General features: G+C 34.9%; 3 protein-coding genes across 4 annotated transcripts; 2 read left to right on the top strand and 1 right to left on the bottom strand.

Moving 5' to 3' along the window:
- The first annotated feature begins 10 nt into the window (after positions 1–10).
- On the top strand, positions 11–2778 carry Usf (upstream transcription factor usf). 2 transcript variants are annotated; one of them, XM_017637991.1, is made up of 5 exons: positions 11–72; positions 195–429; positions 493–1219; positions 1291–1607; positions 1663–2778. In XM_017637991.1, exons 2-5 carry the CDS (start codon positions 302–304, stop codon positions 2009–2011), a joined length of 1521 nt encoding a protein of 506 aa, XP_017493480.1. In that variant the 5' UTR covers positions 11–72; positions 195–301; the 3' UTR covers positions 2012–2778. The 2 variants fall into 2 exon arrangements, with proteins under 2 accessions (XP_017493480.1, XP_017493410.1); XM_017637921.1 differs by having other exon boundaries at positions 481–1219.
- Positions 2779–3055: 277 nt separating this feature from the next.
- O-fut2 (O-fucosyltransferase 2) lies at positions 3056–5796 on the bottom strand. Its single transcript, XM_017638089.1, has 2 exons — positions 4245–5796; positions 3056–4073 (listed from the first exon to the last, which is right to left on the bottom strand). The coding sequence occupies exon 1, from the start codon at positions 5631–5633 to the stop codon at positions 4248–4250; it is 1386 nt and encodes a 461-aa protein (XP_017493578.1). The 5' UTR covers positions 5634–5796; the 3' UTR covers positions 3056–4073; positions 4245–4247.
- Positions 5797–6086: 290 nt separating this feature from the next.
- On the top strand, positions 6087–9969 carry Lrpprc2 (Leucine-rich pentatricopeptide repeat containing 2). The gene is made up of 3 exons (XM_017637449.1): positions 6087–7381; positions 7442–8688; positions 8748–9969. Exons 1-3 carry the CDS (start codon positions 6303–6305, stop codon positions 9659–9661), a joined length of 3240 nt encoding a protein of 1079 aa, XP_017492938.1. The 5' UTR covers positions 6087–6302; the 3' UTR covers positions 9662–9969.
- Positions 9970–20153: the final 10184 nt, after the last annotated feature.

Here is a 20153-nt window from a genome sequence, read left to right as displayed (position 1 = left end):
CTGGCAACATCTCCAATCAGATTTACTCTTATTTGACATTGTTTTCATTTTCGTAACGAAAAAAAGCAGAATGTAAGATAACTTATTGGAAAATATTGTTTATTTACGTATACAATAACTGTGATTTATTTAACAATACGTAAACAAAGTTCAAGAGTGGAGGAAATTCAATGCTTCTTTAATTTTTCCCACAGTGTAAATACGACGCTAGAGTGCAATTGTGTATTGGGGGTCATTGTGGACGACGGACGGCGCATCATATATAAAGGAATACCAAAGTTAGCATGAAGTGAATGCCACAATGAATAGCAGAAACAAGAGAGCAAGGTTGGAGTTTTCGGTAGCACCGACAAATATCGATGCAGGCATCGGTAACGGATGTGCAATGAACACCAACCAATTAGCTTCCAACATCATTGGCACGCAAAAGTAAGCGTCACTATATACAATTTACGTAATTCATTTCATTTATAATTGCAGCATCTTCTTAAGTAATACCACCAACTCGGCCACGAACAATACAGTGAGCATGCTACCCGCAAATGTTTTTCTTACCATCTGTGATGAGAACTCTGACGAGTCGGAGGACTATTTGGCCATCGGTAGTACACTGACACAAATTAAGCAAGAGCACGAAGATGCATTGTGCCTTGGGAATGTAAACAGCAGTAGCAGTACGCAGGCCACGCAGACATTGCCCGTGCAATATCGCATTGTCAACCAGATGCAACGTCAACTGCACAGTGTAGATAATACGCTCGCCAGTGATAGCGTAGTTAGTACTAATGAAAGCAATGGTTTAAGCGCTACGCTGCCAATGCATCTACCTAACAGCTGCGAAATTTATATAGTCAAGGAATACGTAGATAATATGCCCACCATACTACCCGAAGACAGTGAGCTGTTGCAAGGTCCGCCTAGCCCAATGACCAACACTACCACCGCACCAGATGCAATCAAGTTAGAGCCGGACTCTTCTTTAACGTCAACAGCGGGCGCTGTTGCAACTACTTCCGCATCAACATCAATTAATGGCGTGCAGATACTACGCAACACTCCGCTGCCTTGCATGATCACAAATAAGCTATCGAGTTCAACAGCTAATGAGCGAATAAATTCCATTTCGAATAAAAATAACGCAGCAGTAACAGCCATAAACAGTGGTGATATACAGGGCAATAGTACAAAACGCAGTTGCATATTGGAGGCTTACAAAAAGGTAAGTGTGTGTTAAAATATTTTTTTATATATTTCTATATACTTGTGCTTTTTACCTTCGGATTGATAAAGCGCGATGACAAGCGTCGCGCAACTCATAATGAGGTTGAACGACGACGACGCGATAAAATAAACAATTGGATATTTAAACTCAAAGAAATGCTGCCCTCGGAAGGTGCTAGTAACAACAACAACAGCAACAATCAACTAAATAGCTTGGTGGAGCAAATGTCCCAAAAAAGCAACACCACCAACAGTAGTGGGAATAGTAATGCCAGCAATAACAGCAACAACGGCAACAGCAATCGCACGCCACCCAGCGATTCCAAGTCTCAAATACTAATTAAGGCTTGCGAGTATATCAAAACAATGCAGGACGAGATCAAGAGGTAGGAATAATTGTATCGAAAATCACTTGCAATAATTATTTGTCCCTTTTCGTAGCCTACGCGAGTGCCTTAGCGAAAATGAAAATTTGCGATTGAGTAATCAGCGTTTACAAAATGAATTAAATAAAATGCAAAGCGAGCGAGCGGCGGCAGCTGCAAGTGCTACTTTGCACACGCGCAGCTTCAATAGCAATTTCAATATAACTTTGAACAGCTTGAACAGCAATAACAGTAATGGCAGTGCGGGTTTGGGAGGCGGTGGTACCAGCGGCGGCGTTGACAGCGCCAGCAATAGCCCTGGTGGTGGGGGAAGCATATTCAGTAGCCTCAATATTACGCCGAATGTAAGCAGCACGAATACGTATACGAAACGGGAATTAATTATACGAGATTATGTTGACTAGAATGAAGTAGGAATTAGATTAAAAATATGCCATTTTTAATTCGGTTATCAACCAAGAATAGGTGCTGAAAAGGTGAAAGTCATCTATATAAGTATGTAGTTTTTTTTTTGTTAGTTTACTGTTGCATCACTCACTTACTTATAACCTAATGAGTGCAAGAAATTTACTAGTTTACTCTTCTTGTTACGATTGTATAATGATTAACGTAAACCTCGAAGAAAATTTTAGCAAGGACACTATATGCTACATTAACTAATGCATACATACATACTATCAACCTGTAGTTTAGTAAAGAAAAAAAAAGTTAAACAAATTAAATTACAATGTGCTTCTCAAAATTATATGCGCTTCCTTAAATTAGTGCAAACTCTGCGCAAACTCGCGCGCTCACTTTAACTCTTGACTTTTAATACACCTTCTCTTACTCACACTTACTTGTATGTAGACAAAAATTAAAAAAAAAGCAAAACTTAAGCCTCTTTAAATCTCAAATAAAAGCTATTTCAAAAAAAAAAAAATATGCATAAATGTACATGTGTATGTAAGCATTGAATATGCACAGCTGCAGTTTAACTTTTTTGTTTAATTAAGTTATTCATATTTAATACTTTCATTAATGTACTTAAAACCTTCTGTGCAATTTTTATTAATTTTAACTGTTTATTTTAAAGCCTTCCATTTCTTGTTTGTATTTTAAACTGTGGACATGTTTTATTTTATTTTATTTTGTATATTCAATAAAAAAAAGAAACTTTTGTACACAATTTTAGTGTCTCTAATAAATAAAAAAAAAGAAGATCAACACGCGCATTAGCAGCCCAATAAAAGCTAAATGCAAACATCTTTAAATTTGAGCCGCGAAAGAGTTGTTCAAATTCCTGTTAACTCTTTATTTGGCTGCCACTGCAAAGAAAATAATAAAGATAATTGCAATAAATTTAGATATACATATAGAAATATGTATGTATGTGTACATAAAGTGATACAGTTTATAAACAGAATTATTAACAATTAAAAAATATTTGCTGTGACTTGTTACACTCATTTTTGGTAAACGGCGATTGCATACATATATTTATAAAGAATAATAATACCAGTTGTTTTTGTAAGCGTTGTAACGTAGTGCAAGCAATTTTTTGCCTTTTACATTAGCAAAACAAAAATGGAACAAATTTTTTAAAATCGTTGATGATTGGAAAACATCCTTACACTATATAAATAGTAGCAAATATTAACGAAAGGTGGTTTAATACAACCTTTTAAAAGTTATTTATTACAAAAAAAAAAAACAATGTTAAATGTAGCAACCCTTTTTTTATTTATTAATAGTTGCAGTTTTTGAACCAAAATAATGCTACGCAGTGAGAGTGATTATTATAGATGATTTATGCTAAAAAAATCTAAAAATATATACAATTAAAAATAACTATTAAAACATTATACCAGTTAAATAAACTATTGAATGCCCAAAGCGGTAATAAATATCAAATTCAAAATAATAAACCCTAAATTAAATAAAAATGTTTCTAAAAATGCAAATAGCACATATGTACTTATGTATTAACCATTTTCGAAATGCATACATATGTATGTAACTATATACATACATACATATATACAAAAGTTATTAACCGGAGAAATTTAAAATTTTTTTAAATATTAAAAATAATAAAAGTTGAAAAGTAGCATTTCCTAAACATAGTTAATAACCAAATGATCGCTACATCAAATATTTAAACATTTGAAATTGATGCATAAGTAATAAAGTTTACCTCGGAAAAAAATCTAAACAATTATCATTTTTTACAATGAAAACTTTAGCCCCGAGTTCGCTTTGTTGAGAGAAAACTTACAGCAAATTAGCGATAAAGCTTAAAGAGTTATAAAGAAATTTACAGCATAAATGGACTTAAACTCTAATTCACTTTCGTGACTTTGGTGTGCCTTAATCTACGAAATTATACATACATTCTTATATAGCCGTACTTTTTTTAGTATAGAAGTACAAAAATTTCATAAAAGCCTTGAGTTCAACCTGAAATGCATCGCTTTCCATTAAAGGCAAAAGGTAAGCATGACACACTCTTTTGAGAATTACACGTTGCTCTTGTTGTTGTAACAGCATACAGATTTCCCAAAGTGTTTTTGAGGGATGACGGTCGAGTGACAGTCCTTGACCAAGTATAAGCCTGAGACCCGACTGTCGTGGGATTACATGTAGCCCGCTTCCCTACACTCAGTAGACAATCGGCCACACAGTGTTCTTTTCACAGTTAACCAACGTGGCATTCTTGCAGAGCGTATTAAAGGTGCTCTCCCGCGTAAAGCCGAGTATTTCACGTTCCTCGTAAATGCGATAGGTGAATGTACTCTCGAATGTGCCGATGAAGTGCCGAGCATGTGCACATATTAACTGATCCACAATCGCCTGTCCGCCATCCTTCATAAGCGCTTTCTGTGTAAGCGATTCGGGCGTGAAGCGTCGCATGTGCACTCGCTTCAGATAGGCCTTTAAATTGGTAATCTCCATTGCGTTGGTATCGGTGGCTATGTAGACTGTCGTCAAATTGAGCAGTTTCATTTGCGCGCGTATCTGCGTTGCTGCAGACTTCAAAGTGGGTGTGGTCTTCTGCCGTCCATGCACAAAGTCGCCGCGTCGAAAGTGTACTGCCAAGTAATCCCCACCCAGGGCTTTGCGATACGGGCGCTCAGCTTCCCACATGGGTGGTCGTTGCAAAAGTTCCTCTGCCGGTTGAGAATTCAGTACACGCGCGCGATATTCATCAGCTATTGCGACCAGCGACGCTGCAAAGCGCATGGAGCGTCGCGAGCGCCAAAACTCCTTGTCGCCCCATTGGTCGTGCAGCACTATCTCAGCGTTGAGTAGGGCGTATACCTTTATATCGTTCGCCGCCTCTGACACCGTGTTCTTCATGTGCTGCCGCAGTAGGTGTTCAAGCAGATTTACGCTACCTTGATAGCGTACACAAGCAAAGTCATTATCTAACAGCATGGGTTGCTGCAGTAGGTACCCCTGGAGATATTGATCCTTTTGGCAAGTGGTTTCAACTTGGAACTTCTCATGGAATACACCCTGCTCGAACATATCTTCGAAATGCAGCAGTTGGAATATTTGATTTACAGGCACGTAAGGTGACTCCTGCAGTCCGAATTGCCCAATCTCTGCCAAAAATTCGGGGAAATCTAGCACCGGTGCATAGCGTCGCATGCTCTCTACATCAAAAAACTGCGCCCATGGCAGGCTGTGTTGTTGCAGATGATTGGATTTCCAGTGGTACAGCCGGTGCCACGGCGGCAGCACCAAACGCAAGTTTTGGAAGGGTTTACGATGAGAGAGTTGGCGCACGAATACTGCCAGGCGTATGTAGACATCACGGCGCAAATTGAATCCTTCTGGTGGATTCACATCGTAGAGCAGGTAAATGGAGTTACGCCGCTCTTTGATTGGGTAAGGACAGTGAGGATCGATGGGTAAACCCTTGGTAAAGTTGAACGCATGGTGACGTCTATCACAGGTATTTAAGCTGTAATCAACTATTTCGCTGCCAGCCGCCAAATTGAGTAAACAGAAGCAGCCGGTGGCTAATAGAATACGCCACATTATGCGCTTATTTCTGTAACCTTTTAATTTAACAAATCGTAAACAACTTCAGCTTGTCAGAGCGCATTTGTTTCAATGAGCAACTCAACAGCTGTTCGCAAGGTCGTTTGCTGGGGTGACCAGAAGTAGCGCTAAGCAGAGGGTAGTTAGTGGCTTCCCTGGTTTCTGATTTGCGTAAAAAGTGGATGCACTTTTGTGGTCAGAACGTTGGCATTGAAAAATCGACCCGTGCTGATAATATGCGATTGTAAAACACTTTCAATCATTTTATGAAGTTTTTTTGCTAATTGCCATCAAGTTTCACTTTTTATATTTTATAACAAATACTAATATAATCGCACTCAATCACCGCGCCTTTTTCGTTTTATTTGTTTGTTTTCATTCTTAGGCAAGTGTCAAAAACGTTCAGCAATTTACTTTTTTCATTATTTTCCGATTGCGTGATCTTGTTAATTGGTTCATGAAATTGCCCCTACTTCTACTTCAAACTTTTACCGCACCACTCTACTGAACATGTTCCATTGCTCTAAACAGCTGTTTTCCCCCTTTTTAATTTGACATGCAGCCGGTGCTCTCAAACAAACGGCCAACAGCGCGTGTTTATCGCTCGCGTTTTGTTCTTAACAACGTTCGATTTTCTGGCTTTTCCAAAGATAAACTTGAATTAAAATGAGTGCGCGTCTATGGCAGACAACATGGAAATGGCAGCGACTTAGCCGCATTGCCCTGCGCGTCAACTATCAACCGAATGCAGCGGTCGTCGGTTATGCAACTGAAGCAGTGAGGAAGTCGCTCCAGCAATCAGTGCGGAACTACACAAATGGATCACCTAATAAATGGAATAACTTACAAAGCTCCTATGACACAACAGCTAAAGAAGCATCGGCTACGAGAACAACAAGAACACCTGTGCTTACTGTCCTGCTGGAGAAATTGATCTCGCAACATCAGGCCAGCGGTCAAGTCGTCTTCGAGTTGTGCGACAAAGTTATAACACAGCTCGAGAGTAATCCAAATGCTTACAATCAACTTTTGAGCAGCGAACAAGCACACTTCCTACTACGTGCTTGCGGTACTAGGATGCCGGCTCGTCCGAGCGCAACGCGTTTGGAACTTTTCCAGCGCCTTTGGTCCTATTTGGCACAGCACGCACAGCTAAACGCATCCAACTATTTGACTTGGCTGCATGTGCTGCAACATAATCGTGCGCCGCTCGCAGATTTCCGCTTATTCTTGCAAGAGTTCAACAAGCTGAATAATTCTAACGAACTTGCGCTTCCCGATGTCTACGCAGAACTATTGCTGACAGCCTGTAGCACCGGCGACATAAAGCAAGCGACAGAGGTGCTGGCAGAAATGCGCGAACATGAATTCCCACTGATGGAGCGGCATTTTAACGCGTTGCTGTTGGGACACGCGCGAAATCGCGATCTCGCAGGCTGTCGCACAGTGCTCGACAACATGGCTGCTGCGGGTGTGCTACCCAGTACAGAAACGCAGTCTTTGCTGGTATGCGCATATGTGGAAAATGAGGCGCCGGCAAAAGCGGCTGAGGTGTTGGACCAATTCCACGGTAAATTTGATGCTGTACAAGTGGTGCGAATGCTGCGCAGTCTCTTGTACGTGGAATCACAACCAGACGAAGAATTGATAAAGAAGTTGGTACGAGAATTGCCGAAAGATTTTGCTGAGGGCACAGAAGTGGCATTGCCAATGCGTCACTTATGCATCGAACTGCTACATCATAGGTAATTTAGGTTAAATATTGGAATGAACTAAAAATAATGAAGTTTTTCTTTTTTTTGCAGTCATCTAACCTCAGTGAACCATATAATTTCTAGCCTGCCTACGCCGCGCTTCAACGAAAATCAAAATATAGACACCTTTGGCGTTTTTCTGCTGCAAGAATTATTTCGCGCAAAATGCACCGCCACAGAGATAATCGAAGTAGCTAAACTGCTTCAAGACAGTGGGAAGAACACCCGCTCGCTACACATCACCACGGAGATAGCACTACGGCGCAATGCTGAAACGGCGCTGCCCTACCTGGAATCTCTAGCACAGCAGGAGCCACTGCGCCCTCACTACTTTTGGCCACTGCTGCTGCATAACCACCGACAGTCAGGCGAGGCCGGCGTTCTCAGTGCGCTGAAGCAAATGAAAGCCTTGAATGTGGCTTGTGATCGCGAAACTATTGCGCTCTACGTATTACCACATTTGCCGGTGACACTGCAACGCCCCGAACAGGCAATAAAAGCACTAGACGACATAGGCATCAAACCATCGTCAGCGCTCCTTGAAATAATTATGTATCTGCTGCTTCGCCAGCGGTTTGATGCGGCGCACGATTTGCTCGAGTTGTATCCAACTAAAATGCCAGTGGAGCAGCTAGTTCCGACACTGGCCAACGCAGCGGTAAACGTGCGTGCCACTAAGCGCTACCAACAGTTTGTCAAGCTGCTGGCTGCGCTGTCGAAAAAGAGTGAAAACCGCAAAGTTGACTGGGTGGGCCAACTATTGCTGGGCATGGTGCATGGGCAAATGCGGCTCCGCAGTGATCTGAGAGCGGTGTATCGCTTCGTCGATGAAATGGTCAAATTCGCCTTGGTGATATCGCCCGCTGCAGCTAATGCGCTAGTGGCGGCGCTGGAGGAGCAAGTAAAAAATAACGCCAACCTCAGTGGCATTAAAGAAGCGCTGCGCAAAATTACCGACAACAATGTGGTGCTGCCTCAAAGTACTGCAGCAGGCGCGATTGGTCCCAGCAATTCATTTGTAAAGCATCCGCGCGACATGACGTTGGAAGAGCTGGAATATCATTTAGTAGAGTTGGAGGCGAAAGGCATGAATACGCGGGGCGTGCTGCGCAGACTACTGCAATTGTGTGTGCGCGACGGGCGATTAGAACGCGCGCTAGAGATCAAGGCCAAGTGCGACGAGCTGAAGGTGCAAGTGAGCGCCGGCATGTTGGCTAGCACTCTGGAACTTTACATAAAGTTGAAGGATCTGCCCAATGCTGAGAAGAGCCTGCAGCGTTTACAGCAACAATTTTCCGGTGCGTAATTTTTCTCAAAGACTTTACCTTTTTTACATTGATTTTAATTTAATTTACAGACTTCACCGTAGATGAGCACAAGTTCATTGACTACGCAGCGCTGCTGGTACACAACAACCGGTTAGATGCGGCTAAGCAGCTGCTGCAAGAGCGCGCTAAAACGCAGCGCATCCAAGGCGGCGATTATGTTATAAAAAACGTTTGGAATTTCCTTACTAATATCGCACAGCTCGCTGCGAAAATGCCCACGCTGGAGCCGGAGCGCAATTTGACACGCGAGCACTTCCACTTCCTGCAAAAGCTGCGCTACTGCAATGCGCACAACAGCGTCCTGGGCCCGATTGTGCGAGAGCGATTACTACGCGGCGACATCAAAGCCGCCGTGGTAGATTTTATAAAACTCGCCGAACAATACAAGCATACGCCGCTACAATTTGAGCTGCTCTCGTTGTTGGTGCGGCTGAGTAACGGTCACGAGCCGGACGTCACACAGTTTGGCGGCGTGAGCGGCGATGAAGCACAACAACTACTGGGCGAAGTGACGAATACCATCTCCAAAGTGCATGGCGTTCTTAATATGAACAGCGGCTTATTGTTAGCCTTCGCCGAATCGGGCACCGACAGTCAACTGAGACGGCTGCTAATCAACCCTGAATTCCGCATCAATGAAGAACTGCTTATGAAAAATTGTGATTATCTGGGTGAAGAGGGCGCTGTGAACACCTTACTGCGGTTGGCGCGCGGCGCGCGTGGATTCGGCCGCATCATCGATGAGCAAAACATACACAATATGCTGCTGACACATTTTGCCAAAGCGAATAACTATGAGGCGGCGTTGGATTTGTATGAACGACTGGAGGCCGACGACGAGCTGAAAATATCGCAGGAGTTTTTGCGCAATCTAGTGCAATTGCTGCGCGTCAATAACGTCGAAATACCCAGCAGAGTGGCATTACGTGCGCAAATCATGTAGTAGACGGCGGCGACGCGTAGGCATTTAATATTTTAGTGGAGTTAAATTATGTGTACTGTGCCGAACATTTACATGTAAGCGAAGGATATCCGAGAAAATCAGGCAGAACGAAGACATGTCGAAGTATAGAAAATAAAAGGCAATCGTTTTGTTATTTGTATTACTTAAATTAATTTTATTTTTTAGCAATTTAATGCTAAAAATAAACAACAGTGCTAATTCATATGAATGGGCGTGCGTTCCATATGCAATATTTGCCAGTAATTTTGTTTTTGTAATAAATAAAAAAATAACACAAATGTAATGAATGTACTCTGTCTTTTAATTACAAAAAAAAGGGGCGGAAAAGGCAAGTTTAACAGCGAATGTAACGATAAAACGCTTATAAACCAGCGTAGGGCGCGAAAAAGATATTCGAAAAAAAGAAAACAACCGGAAGCGTAATTAGAGGTAAATAGAGTAACAAGAAGTTGTAAAAAATGCAATTATTTGTCTGAAATTTATGAATCCATTAGGTAACAGTATTTTATAACTTTACACTACCGTTACACTTACTAAGCGTATATACGTATTTATATATGTATGTAGGTATGCTAATTTAATTTAATTATATATATGTATATAATTTTCAGCACATTTCACTTAGTTTTTATTAATTCATTTATTGTTTTAATAACTCGTAAGTTTTTCGTTTTATTTATTTCGCGCTATTTCGCATAATTTCCTTTCCAATCAGTGTTTATGTGTGCATGTATTTTGGTAATATCACTCAACGCACCCACCATATGGCTTAATTTTCTTCTTTTTTTGCTCAAATTTTATTAATTTGTGTATAGCCTACCGTTGCGTCGTTAAATGAGGAAAATTTCCCAGTTAAATATAAGTTTGTATATATGTATGTATGTATATTGTTTTTTTTTTTGTTTTAATTTCGCCAGGGCGACATACAAACATTGGTAGATTTTATTTGATTATTGGGATATACAGAGTTAATAAATTCATAGAATATACATAGTTAATGACGTTTGAAGAAAAATGCTTTGCTTTTTTTGCTTTAATTTTGGTTGGAAAATGTTTAATCACAGCGTATTTTATGTATTTATGCATATATGTGTGTATGTATGACTATTATCGAAAATAATGTGTAAAAACACTGGCCGTTATATGTAGTTTTAAAACAAATTTTAATACATAGTCTAAAAATTCGAACGAAAAATATGTACATACATATGTATGGCCTTACATTTTTTTTTTTTTTTTTTGTGTACTCCCTACTTAAAATAGTCTCAAATTAGATAAATTTTAAAATGAAAGTCGTTTATTTTTAAATTTTAAGTTATTGAGCTGCATAACATACCATCAAATTAAGGAATAAGCGATTTTTTCTTAGAAATTTATCACATTTGAAACTATTTTAAGAATTTAAGTACAAGAAAAAAATGTGGGTTAGGCCACTTCTGCTCTCGTGGCCTCAAATATCGTAAGGAAATAAAAATTTTGTTTGGTTTGTAAAAAATTGTAAAACTAAAAAAGAATTTACATCTAGCATTATTATAATTTATTTAAAACAAACTTTTACAACAAAAAAAAATTACATACCTAAAAATATTTTATTTAAAATTTATGAAAATATTTGAAATTATATATGTAATTCAAAACCGTAACTGTTAAATAAATAAAATTGAGAGGTATAAAATTCAGCATAAATTAACTTGCATTACACATAAATTGCATAAATAGCTTTATGAAATTTATGAAAAAGGTTTGCAAATAAACAATTCCACAGGAAAAACAACAAAAAAGTTTAATTCTGATTTATGAAATTTTGAAAAATTCCAAATGAAATAAATTTGTTTAATACTTGCAAGCAGAAAATTGGGAACAGGAAAAATCCGCGTTGAATTAATATGTCCAAAATTTAAAAAAATAAATGAACATCGATAAAATATGTACACTGCCGGAAAAAAGTGTTGGCACAGAGAATTTTTCACAATGTAACATTTTTCATTTGAATTTTTCCGTCCATTAATTTCTTATAACAAGCATAAATATATAATTTCTACACTTTGTGCAAAATTCACAAAATTTTCAACTTTTTAATCAGATATTTTTGAGTATGCAGTTTTGTAATTAAATTTTCATATAATAAAGTGACGTTGATTTTCGTCATCTTCCTTAAAAAAAAAAATCGAAAATCCTTTTTTAAAAAATGCGAAACATCAAACACAAAAAACTCTCAAAAATCAACGCGATTTTATATACTAAAATTTAACGGGCTACCAAATTGCGCTGGACAAAATAAAAAAAAATCTTATTAAAAGGTGAAAATATGCCTGATTTATTTAGTTTTCCTGAGTTTTGCACAAAGTTTATAAATTATATTTTTATGATTTTTGTTGTAGTATGAAGCATATTTCTATAAAAAATAGCGGAACAATTAAATGTTATGAAAAATTCTCATTGCCAATACTTTTTGTCATCAGTGTTTGTATGTATAAATAGTTGCATTCGCGTACCTGATAATTACTGAAAGTTATCAAAAGCTACCAGCTCTTAGAGTTCGCGTACGTAAAAAACTTGCAAAGTAGTGAAAATTGAGAGAGCGAAGTGACATTTCGTTTTGAGGGGAAGCGGTTAGTTTCTCTGCTGAAAAAATGTTTGCCAGCAGCAATTTGGCAAGAATGATAGAATACAAGATTGCGCCAATCGAGCTGAGAAGAACTGGGTGTGACGTCACAATATTGAGAGAATGAGATAGTAAAGAATAAGTTTGAAGGAGAGGAAAAGATGAAAATGTCGTGCGAAATAGTGATGTAAAACCAGGTAGGATTGCAAGTACTCTTCAACCACTTAAATTTGAACGTATATTCGGTATAAGCACATTATTTTAGGTAAAAATAGCCAAATAATTATCGGCAAATTTTCTTTTATTTTCCAAGGCATTTCAACCAGTGTGGAAATTTCAATAGCCTTCCTCCTTTGTAAAAGGGCAGAAAGATTGGTTAAAACATAGGTTTGGCTTCAACTGCTCAGAGAAATTCCTTTCATGGCCAGTTTAATAGAACGGATTGTTTGATTTAAGTCCAAAAGTAGATAGGTAGAAGAATGCGACTAATTAAACTTGTAAGAAGTAAGTAATTATTCGTTTAATCAATAACACTTTGGTATCAGTTTTCGTATGTACGTTTTCAATTTTACACTTTTGTATGTAAACAAAAATTCTATCTAGCTGTTCGTCTAAAGCTGATGCCACATAAAACTTTTGCTTCGCTTTACCGGACAGATTCGCTTTGACAGATAAGATGAATTGTATGAAAATGCACAAAGCATGCCACATAAATCGTTGAAGCGGCAGCGCGAAGCGAAAAGATGGTCAACTCCCATCTTTTTGCGCGCTTTGACAATCAGCCGGTTTAATATTTATTTTGTTTCGTCCAAATTCGGGTTTTCATGCAGAAACATAAAACTTAATTACATTGCTGATAATTTTAAATCAAAATAATTAAAATCCACAGCAACTTTGATGAGTAAAAAAGCGGTACAACATTGTTTTCTTGGCGTTCATTGTGGCATACCTTTTGCGTCTGGCGCTTTGCTGGCAAAGTTATAAATGTCACGCAAAGCTACAAAGTTTTATCTGGCATCAGCTTAACTGACAAGTTACCGCAAATTTTCTATTCGCGTACTATTCTGGATATTTTTCTCTTATGAGAGAACAGATGACATTTCGCCGGAATTTTGCTGTTGGGTATTTTTCTGAAGATTTTAAACGAACGTACCTAATATTACTTCTTTAATTCAAGCTTCATAAGAAAAAATAAGTGTTTGAAGTAAATTTTTTCCCTAAGAAAATGCTTGAAATTAATGGTAACGCCTAAAATTTTAGAATTTCCAATGGTTTTAGTTTGATTTAAATAAAGAAAAAATATTAAAAAAAAAAAAAAAATTTACTTTAATTGAATTTCTAAACAATTAACTGGTTTTATGAGGAAAATAATGTAGACATTTGAAAACTAGCTTTTTATAAAAATTGTAGTTACAAAATATTAAATGAGAACTCCATGTCAGCATTTTTTAATGCAACTATGTACGAGTTTTTCTTGAAAAAAAAAAACAAATTTCCAAAATAGAAATATAATTTTGTTTTCAAATAAAAATATTTGAAAATAGTATTAACTTTTTTCTTATGTAAAAGTTTTTCTTGAAAAAACAATAATTTCCAAAATACAAATATAACTTTATTTTCGAATAAAAATATTTAAAAGTATCTAATATAAACTTTTTTCATATCACATTATTAAAACACCCAAATTTTAGCAGCTTTTTTACAACAAGTGAAAAATAGATAAAAAGTAATATTTCTAAACTTGGAAGTAGAAAATATTAAATGAGGCTCCATTTCAGCATTTTTAATGAAACTTATGCAAGCAAACTTTTTTCTCATAAAAAAAAAATATGGACCCCTTTTGCGCGAAAATATCGCTTGTGCCAGAAACCAAACTTTACAAGAGAGCGGTTTTTTTTTTAATTTTGAACCGACTTCAAAAATGGAGATCATCAATTCGTCGGATTTTTTTGTATGTATGTTACCGCATAGCTTTGGATGTTAACCGATTTCCATATTTCTTTTTTTAAAGGAAATGTGGTCCCATACTAATTTGGTTTAGATCCGATCATTGGATCCTGAAGAAATTAACGCTAGTCTTAAGTTTTTTTATGTGAGACTTGTTTTTAACCGAGCTCAAAAAAAAGGAGGTTATCAATTCGTCGGAAGATTTTTTTATGACATACAAGGTATTTTACCGCATAACATTGGACCACGTTAACCGAGTTCCACAACTCTTTTTTTTTAAGGAAAGGTCGTACCTCAGAGGTGGTCCCATACTAATTTGGTTTAGATCCGATTATTGGATCATGAAGAAATTAACGGTACTCTTAATTTTTTTATATGAGAATTGAATCTGGTTTTGTTTTTTGCTTAAAAAATACTTGTTTGCTAAAAAATTACTTGCTTTTATTTTTGTTTTTTTTTCTATTAATAATAAAATAATTGCTTATTTAATTTTATATTAAGTCTGAAATTAACGTAAAGTTTCCGCACGGATCTTATACGATTCGCAATGTCGTAACAAGCCAGTGTGAAGGATTTGTTTCGTGCGAATGACATCCGTCGGATATATGCCTATTCCAGTCCGAAAGTTGCTTGTTACGACAGTGCGAATCGTTTAGATCCGTGCGGATGGCATCCGTCGTAAAGGGAAGGACTCCTTCGCACATGCAGAAATAGTGGTTTTCCTTCGGGAACCGGTTCTAAGAACTGTTTGAAGAAGGGTTATTTTTTCGGTGGCCTATCATATGCAAAGGAATTCATTCAATCAGAAATTTCATTTTCGAAAACTATAAAAATTAAGTCGAAATTCTTGCAATAATTTACAATATCGTTTCTAGTCTTTCTGCTGTTTAAAAGAGCCTCTAAAACAAAATTTTGGAAAATATGGTGAACCAATTAGGAAGTTCGGGTATGTTGTGCAAATTTTATAAAATAAAAAGATGACAATTTTTTTTTCTCTTTTTTATTTATTGATTAATCAATTAAATACAATGATTATTTATGGTTTACTTAGCTTTTGACTTTTGTTAACAACATTCACGCCCATATACTAACCGCAATTCACGCGTAAGATCCACGCATTTTACACATTCGCAACGCACAAATTAGCCGAACATTCAGACTTAACACAAACACACACGCAGATGTACCTAGAAAAATTCACATTGATAAAGAGTTAAAGTCTAGCTTTAGTTTGCAAGTTATGTTATTTGTTTTTGTTTATGCAGTTCAGTTATTTTTTTTTTTTTTGTATCTTTCTCGTATTTATAGATTATGTATATTTTTTTTTACCATTTTCTACACTTTTTAATTTTTTTTTATACGCTTTCCGTTGTTATTTTTTCTCATTTAATTTTGTTAAATTTTAACTTAACGGTTTATAACTTAATCCTTCACTAAATTTCAGTTTACTCATAACATCAAGCTGTAAACCACTTTTCTTAGTGTTTTTTTTTGTTTTTGTTTTTTACTTTCTCATTTGTTACTGAATTTAAGTATTATGCAAAAAAATTAAATACATACATACATTTTTGAAACGCTAATTGCCTTATAAATACATATACATATGTGTGTATGTGTTAGGTTTTTATATATGTATCTACATATATGCAGTTAAGTTTATAGGCAGGTATGTATGTACATACATATATAAATAAAGAGTGTGTATCTGTGTCCGTACCTATAAATATATGTATGTATGTGTGTATGAGTTTTTATTGTTGGATTTGTGGTACAATGCTTCCCTAGTTTTTAGTGTTTCAGTTTATATCGTAATTTTTCCTTAACATCTTTTCTCGCTTCTATTTTCGCAATATGTATTTGTATTTTTTTTTTTTTTACAAAAGTTTTCATTTTCAAATTTAACTGGACTTTTGAGTTTATGTCTTAGATCACATAATTAAAATATATGTTTATATTTAGTACATATGTATGTACATATATAATTAGCACTGAAAATTTAAGATTTCCGTGCTTTTCATTTAATTTTTTTATACACATGCATACATCATATGAAAATTATTATTTTTTTTTCATAGTTCTACATGGTGAATATTAGTATTTTTCATATTATTTCAGGTTATGTTGTTTATTTATTTTTTGATTTGGGCGTAAACAAAATAATTTATTTAGTGGAAGCAGCTTAGGCACAAAGGCACTGCTGTATCTCGGAACTTAGTTTTGAATTCTTCTTTTCGTCTACCTTAACGAAAATCCATTTCCACATTTGAAAAGTTTTGAAAATTGTGAATTTTAGAGCGAATGATAAAATGTTGAAACATCCCCGCTTAACCATAGATAAATCTGAGCTTCGCTTATTCAACACGCGCTGGCGTACAGCATCTTGGCATACAATTTACATATGTACATACATCTATATTCTGTTTTGTTTTACAACTATTTTCGTTTCTTTTATAATTGATTGCTTATATGTATTGCACGCATGTACACATGCATGGAAATAGCTAACGATTTAATGATTATTAAACTTGCATAAATTTAGCCTACCCATATTAGTTTTTAAATGTTAAGTTTTTCCCCTTGTTTGCTTATTTTTTTTTGTTTGTTTTTTTTTTTTAACGTTTATACCGCAAGTTCAAGATTAATTTTACTTTTTTATTGTAACCATGGCCAAATTTAACTAGCTAGTAGCCATAAATACATTCGTAAATGTTTTAGTTTAAGCAAATGCATTCTATAATTTCTTTAAAAATACTTAAACTGATGACCGGAGCTGTAAATTCGTGCAACATCTTAACAAAAAAAAGCAGTATGAAAACATAAATTAAACAATCAAAAATATACATATATAAATATGAACATAAAAAATATACAGAATTAAAAAGATAAATGTTTATAAACAAGTCAAAACAATATAAAATATAATATATACAGAAATTATAAAATAAAATTAATTTAACTGAGTCAAAAAACAAAAAAAAAAAAACGAAAAATACTAAACTAAAATTTTGTAAATTCGGGAAATTTATAGCGAATTAAAAAGATATAAAATTAATAAATTGAAAAAATAAAAGTAATTCTTTATTTATTTCAGTGTTTTTTTTTTCAGAGCAAAATCTAAGAAACTTATCCTCAGTTTCACCAATCAATTAAAAAATTTATCGCATTGTTACACTTTAAAATGACAAATTTTCCGAACAAAATTCTGTTATTTTAAATTTACTTACACTTTAAAATGACAAATTTTCCGAACAAAATTCTGTTATTTTAAATTTTAACAAGCTGATAAATATAAAATTGATTGGTGAAACTGGGGATTAGAAAAACAAATTAGCAGGTGCCGTAAATGGGGTAAAATATCAAGATTTTTATTTTTTGATCATTACAAAATCGTTATCTTTTGATTTCTTCGCTCAAGTACAATCGTTAACTTAAAATTTTTTTGTTTAATTTGATCATTATTTGTGATTTTTTTTTCTACAAAAAATAAACGTTATTTTGGATGTTTATTTTTCGTGCAATTAAAAAATTTCTATCACAAAAATAAAATACAAGAACAAGATAATTTTGATAAATGTGAGGAATATGTATGTACATACATATATATGCATCTTCTCCGCCATAACAACCAGAAAAATTTAACAAACCAAACACAAAATTAAAACAAGTGCAAAAATAAATAAAACACTTTAATGTTTTTTTGCCTAATATTAAACAATTGTTATTGAGCTTAAGACCTTTTTATATGAAAAATTATTGTGGAAAAAACAACAATAGTTTATAAATAGTACCATACCACAATAATTTTTCATATAAAACGGCCTCAAGCTCAATAAAAATTGTTAAACAAAACGATAATTAGGGAACTGAGCAACTAATAAAAAATCAAGATATAAATATGATTAGTTAAATAGAAAAGGAAAATTAAAAAAAAAAATATAATATATCAAAATTAAAAACAAAATTGCAAAATTTCAAAAAATAGGCAAAATAAATTATTAATATATAGTGAAAAAAGGTAATACAAAATTTTTAGCCAAATGTTGAATATTAAGAAAGCGATGGCAAAAATATTAGAAAGTAAGTAAAATAAACATAAATCAAGAAAAAACAATACAAATAAGAGCCAGACAAATAAAATAAATTAGAATACAACAAAATAAAAAATATATAAATAAAACAAATAAAAAATTCGCGAAAATTAACTTAAAGTAGAAAAAATAAACCAAGTTAAAGCAAAGTAAGCAGCTTTCAAAGCTTAATTCAAAATTAAGAACAAAATCTTAAAACTCACATTGTCAAGTAATCATCTTCAATAATATTGTATATAGCATATAAGTACATGTTGATTAAAAGAAAATAAACACGCATTACATAGACTATGTTTTAATTAGTTATTATTTGTTTCAATTAAAACTAATACTAGTTGATATTCTAGCAAAATCGTATTTATATAACTCTCAAGTACACTCAGACTCAGGCGTGTTTGGATGTAGTGTGCATGTATGTATGTACATATTTTATTTTTTCTTTTTTAACGCAACTCTTGCCAATCAGGCACCAATGTAATACAACTTTTTTAAATTTATTAATCACAAAAAGCATTTTTCTTGCAAATTTCATTTTCCAAGCAACCGTTTGAATAGAAATAGCAAAATGTTTTGAAAGGCAGCAGCGGAAAATAGCAACACACCCGCTACAGTCGGGTTTGCGTTACCACAACAACTAAGCTGCATCTCACACAACTTTTTGTGGAGTTTCCGTGCTGAGCAGAGAGATGGCCGAATTCCTATGCGGCGTATTTTTAGGCAAACTATTTATGACAAGAGCAACTTCGGCGAGTTTTGTCCTCTCATGCTAATAGCAAAGAATTTCGCCTTTGGTTTCCCTTTTACTTTTCGTGTTCGATTCTAAAATAAAGACAAATAAATTTTGTTTTCGTTTCTTAAAATGTCGCCCTCTAGTTACGTAAAAAAAGGGTCATTATCTGCGCTTTGAAACTTTGTCAGACGGTTGCTTAAAACGACAATATTATAAAATGTATGAGCTAAACAAGCACAACTATATATATATAGCACATATGTACACTTTTAGTTACAAGGTTGAGTGTAACATCACACATATTTTGCAACATGGAAGGGCAACATTTTTTTGGAAAACAACGAATACGCCATAAAAGTTTTTCAAAAACGCTTATCTTCGCTTTAATTATTTTAGACCGGAAGGATATATTAGACTATATATGTATTTATGTATATCGGATTCGATATTCGGACGTTTCTAAGGCTCTTTACAACCTTAAATTCTAATCGTACTCATTGTGCAAATTTTAAATAGAAAAACTGGACATGGCTTAAACTTACAAAAGTATTTAAAATATTCACGAAAGGGTCGCGAAATTACTTTTTCAGTTAATAAAAACTGAGTTGATTCGCATGACAATTTTAAATGCCTTTTAAGCTTTACATGCATTTTAATAGTGTTAAAAAAAAAACATAGGCGTTTATAAGTAAAACGAAATACTTAAAAGTAATCGAATTTTTTTTTTTTTTAATATTATTTCTTCTTTTACAAATTACCCTGAGCCATATTTTCACTAGCTTTAATAATAAAACCACTCTTGCTGAAATCTATGTGTAGCCGAACACTAGCTGAACAACAAATGATATGTAAATTTTCTATTAAACAACAAATATTAGGTTTTGGCTACGACCGCATAAAAATTCGCTACAAGGTTTCCGGATGGCAAAAATAAAGTATAATTTATCCAGCAATAACTGTTGCAACAAGTACTTTCTCATCCCTACTAAGATCGTAGGTCCTTCCCACTTTTATGAGGCCCAAACTTCCGCTGAAGGCTTTAGATTTTAAGCGGTTTTCTTGTTTGAAGCAAAAAGTCGTTATTGAAATAATTTCTGTAGG

This window comes from Rhagoletis zephyria, unplaced genomic scaffold (assembly GCF_001687245.7).
Source record: "Rhagoletis zephyria isolate East Lansing unplaced genomic scaffold, Rhagoletis_zephyria_1.1 Rzeph_scaffold_00006, whole genome shotgun sequence".
NCBI classification, from domain to species: domain Eukaryota; kingdom Metazoa; phylum Arthropoda; class Insecta; order Diptera; family Tephritidae; genus Rhagoletis; species Rhagoletis zephyria.
This window is presented reverse-complemented; position numbering and strand designations above follow the sequence as displayed.